Genomic DNA, 13,031 nt, shown 5'->3' with positions numbered 1-13,031 from the left:
CGACTCGGGGATTTTCAGAGTAACTTCATTGCAGTGTTAATGTAAGCCGACTTGTGACACTAATAAATGAAGTTCCTGGGAAAATCCCCCAGTCACCGCACTCTGGCATCTGTTCGGGTACACTGAGGGAGAATTTAGCATGGTCAATGCGCCTAACCAGCACATCTTTCGGACTGTGGGAGGAAACCAGAGCTCCCGGAAGAAAACCAGGCAGACACGGGAACAACATGCAAAGTCCACAGAGTCACCCAAGCCGGGAATCAAACCCAGGTCTCTGGCGCTGTGAGGCAGCAGTGCTATCCAGTGTGCCACCGGGCCACCCTAACAAGTCTTGTCATGTTTTGTCTATTCTGTTGGCATCAGAAGGCAATATCTTATAATTCGCACAGCATTTTAACCATTCTTATGTTTATAATTCTAACAGTTAAAAACTTGTGTTCAAATTTACATTTCCGTCCTAACAACTGTATTAATGAATCATTTATTCTTTAATTGTCTCTCAATTCAGGCTGTCTATTTAACTAATCTCCTGCTTTACAATTGTGCGAATTTCAGTCCACAAATAAGGTAGTCAAATGCATTGTTAAAAGCAGGATGTTCTTTATATAAATAAATAACAAAGTTTAAAAATCATTGGCAAACAAAAGGAAACAGGAGCATTGGAACCAGCCTGGACTTGCAGACTGAAACCCCGCCCAAAGCCACACGTGCTGAGAAGAACACTCTGTAACACTTCTCCCCTTAAATTTAAATCCCCCATCAGGACAGAAATACAACAAAGTAATGTCTTTAACAATACGGAAGTCTGTCAGGAGCTTTGTGGTTGCATTGCGACCTGTACAATACCACTGGTAAATCTTGTAATGGTGTTTCTGGAATGGGAGGTGAAGAGGTAGTTTGAGAATCTGTACATGAACATTCCTCTTCCACTCCCACAGCAGAGTCAACTGGCAAAGCTGGAACCATTTCCTGGTGAACATCCACAGCAGCATGACCCTCTGCCATGTTCTCAGTAATGGTTGCTGACTCTGAAACTGTTCCTGACTCGGGGTCACACCGCAAGCGAATATGGTCTTGGTGTCTGCGAACAACTCTTCCATTTTACAGTCTCACCACCCAAGATACTGGACCACTTTGGTTTAAAATTTGATTACTCCCAAAGTTTCTGATGTAAACCTGATCACCCAGTTTGAACTGCCTCTCTTTGGTGCGGTAGTCGTGTCCCTCCTTTTGCTTCTCTTGTCTCCTGCTCACTTTTGCTCTGAGATCTGGATGAAGCAGATCCGAATGAGACTTCAACCTTCTACCTAAAAATTCCACAGGAGAGAGTCCGGTTGTGGATTGTGGTGTGATGCGAAACTAGAACAAAAATCTTGAGAGCTTGTTCTTAAAGTATCGCCTGCCATTCTTTTCAATCCCTCCTTCAGAGTTTAAACAGCTCTTTCTGCCAAACCATTTGTACAGTAAGAGTTTTAACAACACCAGGTTAAAGTCTAACAGGTTTATTTGTTAGCAAATGCCACTCGCATTTAACCTGGTGTTGTTAAACTCTTACTGTGTTTACCCCAGTCCCAACGCCAGCATCTCCACATCATGAAGACCATTTGTAGCCAGATGAAACGGTGCAGTACACACATGGCGTAGACCATTCCTTTACAGGAATTCCTGAAACACCTCACTTGTAAACAGAGTGTCGTTATCTGAAACAAGCCAATCTGGTAACCCAGGGCTTGTGAAAATTTGACAGAGCTTCTCTATTGTCACAGGAGCTGGAATATTACTCATGATCTGTGCTTCCAATCATTGCAAATGCGCATCTACAACAACCAAACACGTAATTCATGAAAGGTCCTCCAAAGTCCATATGTAGTCTGGACCACGGCCTATCAGACCACTCCCAAGGATGAAGTGGTAATGTACCCAGTGTGTTGGGGGGAATGAACTCAGAAGAATCATTCAACACTCAATCCTGATTCGATCGATGAACAGTATATTGCGAGGAGAACCCACAGAGGCTGACCATGTGCAACTCCACCCAACAAAGAAAACTATCAATTCTTATACAGTTACTCAGCCTATCCTGGCTGGACACAATCCAATCAGAATGGTTATAGATTACATACATTATATATAGGTCCAATGAAATTAGTATCTGAGCATTATGGGGTTTTGTGATCATCTCATGAACAGATAGGTGCCCCCATCATGATGTTTTACAGACCCCCTTATCTACTATCCTTGGGCTTTCTTTGGTACATCGACTCCCTTGGTTTGAAAAGGGGTGAATTAAAAGTTCTCAAATGGACATCAGCATCTTCCTTTGTTTTAATCTAATGACCACATGGTCTGGGAATCATTTCTATTTCATAATCTCACATTTTAAACTTTTTCCTTCAATATTCAATCATAGAATTTTCCTTTTCATTGTGTCAATTGCATCAGGAATAAATCTTTGGACCTGACAGGAAGTTTAACCCAAGGTCAGTCCAACACAGGATTGGTCAGAATCATTTCACATCTCCCAAATTTTAAATAACCATGACAAATTAAAACCCTCATTCTCACATGAGTGAATTGTATCCGGATTAAAATTCCTGCATGTTTAGTAAAATATCCTGGAATCATGTCTCTGGCCATTAAATATAACGTGAAAAAAAAGCTTTATTAATTACACTTTAAAAAAAAATCTGTTTGATTCAAATCACAGACAGAAAACCTCAAAGCTTAAAGGAATTCACAAATATCATTCATACACAAGCAGAGAAACTTAGCATGTTCTTTATAACAACAATAACCAGAAGCATTAAGCATTTTTGTGGTTCTGTTTTTAAACTTCCAGAAATGCCTTTAATTAAATACACAAGGTGAGGTTAATTCCCCAGAAAGATGAACCTTAACAAATGTAGCCCAAAACAATGATAAAACACATCTACAAACATCCACACAAAACAAATGAAACACACAGATTCTCACAGCTCGTAAATTTCAAACAATGAATCCTCAGCATTCTCTCTCGCAGCGATAGCTTCTTAAAGTGACAGAGCACTACAAGCTCACAACTCCTTGATTGAAATAAGATACAAGATCCTTCATTCTAACAACCTTTTTTAAACCAACTTCCTGGGCCTGATTTTATAGGCAACATCTAGTTTTTGTTGCTTTAAAATCCCAAACACGTTACCACCTGCAAAATCTTTGTTCTTTATCTGGGGTTGAGGTGACAACACAATAGAATTCTCACAGTTATTCCAAATTCGTCCAGGCTTAAAATTTCCACATTTAACTGGTTCCTATAAATCCTCAATTATAAAATAAAATAGACGCATAAAATCTCAGCAGTCGAGAAAACTCAAAATGTTAGCTCGATTCTCTCTCCACAGATGCTGTCAGATCTGCCGAGATTTTCCACCATTTTCTGTTTTTGTTTCAGATTCCAGCATTTTTTTGTGTTCATTTACCTGAGTTATCCCAATTCCTTTATTGTCCAGGACAATATATTCTCAATATCTTTAAAACAGAAATTAAACATTTGATTTCAGGTATCAACAAATTCTGTTACTTTGTTCTTTATTGTCAATGTCAGGTTGGGGTTGTTCCCCTTGGAGCAAAGGAGGTTGAGGGGAGATTTGATGGAGGTGGACAAGATTCTGACAGGTTTAGATAAAGTGGACGAAGAAAAGCTGTTCCCATTAGCTGACGGGACAAGGATGAGGGGATCACAGATTTAAGGTTTTGAGTCAGAGATGCAGGAGGGATGTGAGGAAGAATATTTTGATGCAGCGAATGGTAAGGATCTGGAACTCCTTCCCTACAAGGGTGGAAGAAATGGAGACAATAAACAATTGCAAAGGAAATTGGATGGGCATCTGGGGGAGTTTCAAACAGAAATGCTGACTAAATATCTCTGAACTTCCTCACACTCTGTCACTCTGTGATCCTTGTGAAATCTGAAACCAGGTATTCGAAACAAGACTCAAAGAGCATCAGCCCACTGGAGGCAAAGTTGTGAGACCGACCAGTCCAGCAGAAAGAAACCCCCCGACCCTCCCCATTGACCAACTGTGAGAATGAACAAAATGCAGTCCTGGATGTAATTGAGAGCAGAAACAACAACAGCAGAATCCCGCCACTGTAATCACTCGTGAACTTGTTGGTGTTTCAGTAGCTGGGATGAAACTCTAAATCCTTTCCCACACTGGGAGCAGGTGAATGGCCTTTCCCCAGTGTGAATGCGCTGGTGTCTCTGCAGGCCGGATGAGTCAGTGAATCCCTTCTCACACTGAGAGCAAATGAACGGCCTCTCCCCAGTGTGAACTCGCTGGTGTGTTTGCAGGCTGGACAATTGAGTGAATCCCTTCCCACACTGAGAGCAGGTGAATGGCCTCTCCCCAGTGTGAACTCGCTGGTGTGTCTGTAGGTTGGATAACTGAGTAAATCCCTCCCCACACTCCGAGCAGATGAACGGTTTCTCCCCACTATGAAGTCGCTGGTGTCTCTGCAGGCTGGATAATGCAACAAATCCCTTCCCACACTGAGAGCAGGTGAATGGCCTCTCCCCAGTGTGAACTCGCTGATGTGTCCACAGGTATGATAACCTAGTGAAACCCTTCCCACATGCAGAGTAGGTGAATGGCCTCTTCCCAGAGTGAACTCGCTGGTGTGTCAGCAGGGTGGATGAATGACTGAATCCTTTCCCACACTGAGAACAGGTGAATGGCCTCTCCCCAGTGTGAACTCGCTGGTGTGTCCTCAGGTTGGATGACCATTTAAATCGCTTTGTGCAGTGAGAGCAACTAAACGGTCTCTCCTCAGTGTGAATGCGTTGGTGGGACACCAGTTCACCCGAGCTTTTGAATCCACTCCCACAATCAGAGCTCTTAAAGGGGCTCTTCTTGGTATGAGTCACTTTGTGATTCAGCAGGTTGGATAACTGAGTGAATCCCTTCCCACACACAGAGCAGGTGAACGGCCTCTCCCCAGTGTGACTACGCCGATGAATTTCCAAATCAGATGGAGCTTTGAATCGCTTCTCACAGTCCCCACATTTCCACGGTTTCTCCATGGTGCGGGTGTCCTTGAGATTGTCCAGGTTAAACAGTCATTTAAATCTCACACAGAACACGGGTACAGTCTCGCCCCGCTGTGAATGTCACTGGTTAAAGCTCTTTCCACACTCAGTGCACTGGAACACTCTCACTCAGGTGTGTGTGTGTCAGTGCTTTTCCAGTCACACTGATGTTTAAAGTCTTCTAAAGCAGGCAGAGCAGAGAAACATTTCTCCTTCTAGATTCAAAGGTCGATGATATTGAGGTCCCGATGAATTGAGTGACTCTGTCAGATGTGACGTTTGTTTCCAAATTTCATTCTGTAAATCCTCACCTTCTGATAACCTTCAGGATTGTTGTCGGTGCAGACTCGATGGGCCGAATGGCCTCCTTCTGCACTATAGGGATTCTATGGATTCTATGGATTCTGTGGAACCTGTAAACGAGTTTTAAAAAGTCATCAGTGTCAGTACAGGATAGAAATTCAGAACAGACAATTCTAGTTCCTATGGAACATTTTTCCTCTCTCATTCTCCAAAAGCTGTGAATCTCCATCCCACACACTCTCCCTCCATTCTCACTCTGCTGTATCTAATATTCACCCTCCCAATTCTCCTGAAGGTGCTGATTGAGGCTAATTGACAGATTCATGCTCACTGCTTCCTGTCCTGGACATAGTAAGAAGTCTCACAACACCAGGTTAAAGTCCAACTGGTTTATTTGGTAGCAATAGCCACAAGCTTTCGGAGCGCTGCCCCTTCATCAGGTGACTGGGAGTTCTGTTTACAAACAGGGCATATAAAGACACAAAGTCAATTTACAAAATAATGGTTGGAATGCGAGTCTTTACAGGTAATCAAGTCTTAAAGGTACAGACAAAGTGAGCAGAGAGAGCATTAAGCACAGGTTAAAGAGATGTGTATTGTCTCCAGCCAGGACAGTTAGTGAGATTTTGCAAGCCCAGGCAAGTCGTGGGGGTTACAGATAGTGTGACATGAACCCAAGATCCCGGTTGAGGCCGCCCTCATGTGTGCGGAACTTGGCTATCAGTCTCTGCTTAGCAACTCTGCGTTGTCGTGTGTCGTGAAGGCCTCCATGCAGGATGTCAGCCTAACAGAAATATCACTGTATTTCTCAACTAAAAATGTTTTAAATGGATTGTTTCAGTGAGTGAAGATACAGGGGGGTTGTGACTGATGATGATATTGAACTTGCTGCCAACGTGGGTGGTCATAGAGTTTTACCGCATGGAAAGAGGCCCTTTGGCCCATCGTGTTTGCGCCGGCCATCAAGCACCATTCTATTCTAATCCCATTTTCCATACTTGGTGCGTAACCTTGTATGCTAAGGCATTTCAAGAGCTTATCTAAATTCTTCTTAAATGTTGTGAAGGTTCCCACCTCTACCACCGTTTCAGGCAGTGAGTTCCAGATTCCCACCACCCTCTGGGTGAAAACATGTTTCCTCACATCTCCTATAAACCTCCTGCCCCTGAGCTTTAATCCATGCCCCTGGTTATTGACCCCTCTACTGAAGAGAACAGTTCCTTCCTATCCCCCCTATCTGTGCCCCTCAGAATTGTATACACCTCAATCAGGTCCCCCTCACCCTTCCCTGCTCCAAGAAAAACAATGCCAGCCTATCCAGTTTCTCTTGATAGCTGAAACACTCCAGCCCAGCCAACACCCTGGGGAGATTCCTCTGCACCTTCTCCAGTGCAATTACATCCTTCCTATAGTGTGGCGACCAGAACTGCACACAGTACTCCAGCTGTGGCCTATCCAGTGTTTTATACAGCTCCATCATAACCTCCCTGCCCTTATATTCAATGCCTCGGTAATAAAGGCAAGTATCCCATGTGCCTTCTGAACCACATTGTGTCCCTGTCCTGCTGTCTTCGGAGATCTATGACATGCACACCAAGGTCCCTCTGATCCTCTGTTCTTCCTCGGATCTGACCATTTATTGTGCATTACCTTGTTAGTCTTCCCAAAATGCATTACCTCAAACTTTTCAGGTCTGAATTCATTTTGCCACTGTTCTGCCCATCTAATTTAAGTTTTAAAGTTCATTTATTAGTGTCACAAGTAGGCTAACATTAACACTGCAATGAAGTCACTGTGAACATCTGTTCGGATACACTGAGGGAGAATTTAGCATGGCCAATGCACCTAACCTAAAGCACGTCTTTTGGATTGTGGGAGGAAACCGGAGAATCCAGAGGAAACCAAGCAGACACGGGAAGAAAGAGAGAGAGTGACACAAACCGGGAATCAAACCCAGGTCTCTGGTTGTGTGATGCAGCAGTGCCACCGTGCTGCCCCGTCGATATCATCCTGTAATCTAAGGCTTTGCTCTTTGATATTTACCACATCACCAATTTTGTCCCATCTGTAAACCTACTGATCATACCTCCTACATTCACATCCAGATCATTAACTTACACTAAAAACAAGGGACCCAGCGCTAATCCTGCGGAACACGACTGGACACAGACAGCTCATCAGAAAAACAGCATTCGACCATCCCCCTCTGACTCCTGCAACTTTTGCATCCAGTTTAGCAAATTACCCTGGATCCCATGGGACCTTCTTCATCAGCCTCCCATGCGGGACCTTGTCAAAAGCCTTACTGAAGTCCATGTAGAGTACATCAAATGCACTCTCCTCATCTACACACCTCCTCAAAAAGTTCAACCAAATTTGTAAGACATGATCTTCCTTTGCCAAAATCATGTTGACTATCCTTGATTAATCCTTACTCCCCAAGTGGAAAGTAATCTGTCCCTCAGAACTTTTTGCAATACTTTCCCTATTGCTGAAGTTGGACTCACTGGCCTGTACTTTGCTGTTTTTTCCCCGACTTCCCTTCTTGACTAATGGTACCATATCAGCTGTCCTCCATTCCCCTGGCACCTCTCCTGTTGTGGAGATGCCGGCATTGGACTGGGGTAAACACAGTAAGGAGTCTAACAACACCAGGTTAAAGTCAGAGATCTCCTACTCACCCGACGAAAGAGCAGCGCTCCGAAAGCTAGTGGCGTTTGCTACCAAATAAACCTGGAGGACTTTAACCTGGTGTTAGACTCCTTACTGTACCTCTCCTGTGGCCAGAGAAGATTTGAAAATTGTTGTCAGAGTCGCTGCAATCTCCTCCCTTGCCTCCCACAGCAGCCTAGGATATATCTCATCTGGAGTAAGGGATTTATACAATTTTAGGCCCCGTTGAAACTGTTAATACCTCCCTCTCAATGTTAAGTTGTTGAAGCCTCTCTCTGCTTTCTATATGACATCAGGTGATGAAGGTGCAGCGCTCCAAAAGCTCATGATTCCAAATAACCCTGTTGGACTTTACCCTGGTGTTGTGAGACTTCTTACTGTGCTTTCTATACCAACATCACCCTCCCCCATAGTGAATACAGATGCAAAGTATTCATTTAAAACCTTACCAATGTCTCCCAGCTCCTCATACAAATTACCACATTGCTCCCTAATAGACCCTATTCTTTCCCTGGTCACCTCCTGCCCTTCACATGATGAAAGAACACCTATGGATTTCCTCCCAGATGTTGCACAGAGAAGGAGGTTTTGGTCTGAAGCTCATCGGCCAACTTCCGTATTCACACAATGGAGGACATGTGATTGGCTGGAGGACCGGACTCCTTCCGGTCCTCCACTCTTCCCATTGGTCAACACATCAGCATGCCGGTAAGGAGATGGGCTCCCCCGCACATGCGCAGCGTCCCCTCTCTCTTGGACATGCGCAATCCCGGGCCGGGGGGGGGGAGGGGGACGGGGAGATCACCGAGCGGCTTCTCGCTCTGGCCGGAGCCATCAGCCGGTTGCCTGGAAACCTTGGCTCGAGGAGGTGTGGGGGGAGGGGAACAATGGGTGGGGGCGGGGCTCCCGAGTCCGCGCGGCGGAGATCCCACCCCCTGACCGTCACGCTAAGGTAATGGCCAATGGGAAGAGTTGGAGGACCGGAACGACGCTGGTCCTCCAGCCAATCAGAGCGCGGGCTTTGTGTTAATGAAGATTGCGCTTCAGACAGACTGAAACTTCCTCCTGTCGGCACCATCTGTGAGTAAAACACTTTCTTTTCTCCCCCTTTCCATTTCTTTTCTCATTCTGGGGGAAATTGGGGCCTTGCAGCAACTGGAGGGAAAGGAAGTGAATCCAGGGAGGCTGCAGACTCTGGAAAGGTTGGCCAAGGTCTCTCTCTCTCTCTTAAAGACATTGACATCCTTTGCTCCCTCAGCTTGACACATTCATTTGTCTGGCTAAAAGGATGGTCCCTTTCCTAATGTTCACAATTAAAGGGTTTGTTTCCCCAGGCGATGGCTGACATTACGAAGGAGCAGCGCTCCAAAAGCTTGTGTGGCTTTTGCTGCCAAATAAACCTGTTGGACTTTAATTGGTGTTGTGAGACTTCTTACTGACATTGAAGGGGACAGTAAATTAATATAGGATAGAGACATGTCGAGTGTTGTTATATGATATAGATTAGATATATTATTTATGACTCTAATAAATTACATTTATTATTATTTATAGTCTTGTAATATAGAAATGTAGCTACGTTATTTATTTCCAGTCATCTCCTCAGGCAATTGTTATTCTTGAATTTCCTTTCCACAGAGATCATTGCAGGCTAAGAATCATTAAATATATTCCAGGATGAGTTAGACTGAGTTTTGACTGACAAGACTGTCAAGGCTTATGGGGAACATATGGGGAAATGGAGAGAAAGCTAAGATGACGAGGGATTTCCTCATTCAAGTATGTGGTGAAGCTTTGGAATTCTCTACCCTGGCGGCCTGTGGAGCCTCAGTCATCAAGAATTTTCAGGAGAGAGAGAGAGAGCGATTGGTTTCTAGATATTGAAGAAATCAAGGGAGATGGGTTTAGTGGTGGGAGAATGATGCTGAGGTAGATGAGCCAATGATCTCACGGACTGGTTTAAAAGGCTCGATAGACCAAGTGGCCAATCGCAGTTCCAATTTGTTCTGATTTCTGTGCTGGACAAGAAGCAGTGAGCATGGATCTGTCATTCAGCTTCAATCAGCACCTTCAGGAGAATCGGGAGGGTGAATATTAGATACAGCAGAGTGAGAATGGAGGGAGAGTGTGTGGGATGGAGATTTAGAGCTTTTGGGGAATGAGAGAGGAAAGAATGTTCCATAGAAACTAGAACTGACTGTTCTGAATTTCTATCCTGTACTGACAGTGATGACGTTTGCAAACTTGTTTTACAGGATATTGAAAGAGGAATCACATGCAGAAATCTCAATCGTCACATCTAGATCTGACAGAGTCATATTCCTTGGGACCTGAATATCATCAGCTTTTGAATCCAGAAGGACAAATGATTGTCTGGTCTGTCGATTTGAAAGGATTTTAAATGTCAGTTTGACTGGAAAAGGACCAACACACTGCCACAATCAAATGAGCTGAATACAGATCACACCATTAACAGTGGGGAGAGACTGCACTCGTGTTGTGTGTGTGTTAACGAGGCTTCAACTGATTGTCCACCAAAGAGAGAGGCAAGGACACTGCACCATGGAGAAACCATGGAAATGTGGGGACTGTGGGAAGAGATACAGATACCCATCAGAACTGGAAGTTCATTGGCGCAGTCACACTGGAGAGAGGCCATTCACCTGCTCTCAATGTGGCAAGGGATTCAGTCAGTTATCCGAGCTGCGGACACACCAGCGAGTTCACACTGGGGAGAGACCATTCACTTGCTCTCAGTGTGGGAAGGGATTCACTCATTCATCCAACCTGCGGGCACACCAGCGAGTTCACACTGGGGAGAGACCATTCACCTGCTCTCAGTGTGGGAAGGGTTTCACTCATTCATCCAACCTGCGGGCACACCAGCGAGTTCACACTGGGGAGAGGCCGTTCACCTGCTCTCAGTGTGGGAAGGGATTCAGTGAATCTTCCCGCATGAGGAGACACCAGCGGGTTCACACTGGGGAGAGGCCATTCACCTGCTCTCAGTGTGGGAAGGGATTCACTCAATTATCCCACCTGCAGACACACCAGCGAGTTCACACTGGGGAGAAGCCTTTAACATGCTCTCAGTGTGGGAAGGGATTCAGTCAGTTGTCCAACCTGCAGACACACCAACGAGTTCACACTGGGGAGAGACCATTCACCTGCTCTCAGTGTGGGAAGGGATTCACTCATTCATCCAACCTGCAGAAGCACCAGCGAGTTCACACTGGGGAGAGGCCGTTCACCTGCTCTCAGTGTGAAAAGGGATTCATAGTTTCATCCCAGCTGCTGAAACACCAACAAGTTCACGAGTGATTCCAGGGGTTGGATTCTGCTGTTCTTGTTTCTGCTCTCAGTTACATCCGGGACTGCATTTTGTTCATTCTCACAGTTGGTCAATGGGGAGGGTCGGAGGGTTTCTTTCTGCTGGACTGGCCGGTCTCATGACTTTGCCTCCAGTGGGCTGATGCTCTTTGAGTCTTGTTGCAAATACATGGTTTCAAATTTCACAAGGATCACAGAGTGACAGGGTGTGAGGAAGTTCAGAGATAATTCGTAAGGATTTCTGTTTGGAACCCCCCAGATGCCCATCCAATTTCCTTTGTAATTGTTTATTGTCTCTACTTCCACCACCCTCGTCGGCAGCGAGTTCCAGGTCATTACCATTCACTGCATCAAATTATTCTTCCTCGCATCCCCCCCTGTATCTCTGACTCAAAACTTTAAATCTGTGTCCCCCTCGTCCTTGTCCCATCAGCCAATGGGAACAGCTTTTCTTTGTCCACCTTATCTAAACCTGTCAGAATCTTGTCAGGAATGTGTAGCTGGAAATCCCTCCCTAACAGCACTGTGGGTGTACTTACACCTCAGGCATTGTAGCAGTTCAGGAAGGCAGTGTTGGCGCTGATCATGGCCGAGGCAGCTACATACAGCCACATATTCTGTTATAATTGAAGGACAGCAGATTGAATGTGAGGCATTATGGGACTGGACTATCTTAACCACATTCCTGTGACTGCTCAATTTCTGCAATCACGGACCATTAAAGCTGCTCAGCAGGCCTCCGAAAGAGGACCTGGTGAGAATATTTACTCAGAATGAGTTAGAATTAAACTGGGGCGGCACGGTGGCACAGTGGTTAGCACTGCTGCCTCACAGCGCCAGGGACCCGGGTTTGATTCCCAGCTTGGGTCACTGTCTGTGTGGAGTCTGCACATTCTCCCCGTGTCCCCGTTTCCTCCGGGTGCCCCGGTTTCCTCCCAAAGTCCAAAGATGTGCGGGTTAGGTGGATTGGCCTCGGGTGTCAGGGGGACGAGCCAGGGTAAATGCATGGGGGATAGGGCCTGGGTGTGATTGTGATCGGTGCAGACCCGATGGGCCAAATGGCCTCCTTCTGCACAATAGGATTCTATGAATCTATGAATAACCAGCTGATATTCAGTGGCTGAGATTTCCAAATCTGTAAAAAGGGGGTCTGACCAATCAACAAACGGTGGTAAGTAGATTAAGAAGCCCATTCTCAGGCATTGCTTAAATTATTTTATCATAGATTTGTGATAAGAACTGTGAAGGTCTTGTGACCCGTAGTTGGTGAAGTGACGGTACACTCCAAGTAGCACTGGACTGAAAAGTGGACCTCTAAGAGTGGATTCTAATGGTTATAATCCAACCCAAGCATGGCCAGTGAAAAATCCAGAGCTCGAGTGAGCACCAGACAGATTTCTTACCTGTCTTTTGGAAACTCAGAACAAGAAACCTATCGATAAAATGATTTGAGAATAGAGCCAACATTTTGAGTCTCGATGACACTTCATAGGAGCTCTCATGAAGGCTCGGAACAGGGAGATTCTACAGTTGAACGCGTGGCTAAAGGACTGGTGCAAGAGGGAGGGTTTTAAATTCATAGATAACTGGGAAATCTTCAAGTCAGGATGGCAACTGTACAGAAAGGATGGGTTACACCTTAACTGGAAGGGAGCAA

The 13,031-nt window shown here is 45.2% G+C and overlaps 1 protein-coding gene across 1 annotated transcript in view; it reads right to left on the bottom strand.

Annotated features, from left to right (window-relative positions):
• Nucleotides 1-4,135: 4,135 nt before the first annotated feature.
• Nucleotides 4,136-13,031, bottom strand: part of LOC144487552 (uncharacterized) — a 119,737-nt gene continuing 110,841 nt past the window's right edge. Inside the window, exon 8 of the mRNA XM_078205640.1 lies at nt 4,136-4,595. Coding sequence (XP_078061766.1) covers nt 4,136-4,595 — 460 coding nt within the window. The remainder of the gene's footprint in view (nt 4,596-13,031) is intronic.

This window comes from Mustelus asterias, unplaced genomic scaffold (assembly GCF_964213995.1).
Source record: "Mustelus asterias unplaced genomic scaffold, sMusAst1.hap1.1 HAP1_SCAFFOLD_870, whole genome shotgun sequence".
Classification (NCBI taxonomy): Eukaryota; Metazoa; Chordata; class Chondrichthyes; order Carcharhiniformes; family Triakidae; genus Mustelus; species Mustelus asterias.
The sequence above is the reverse complement of the archived record's forward strand: the minus strand, read 5'-3'. Positions and strand labels throughout refer to the sequence as shown.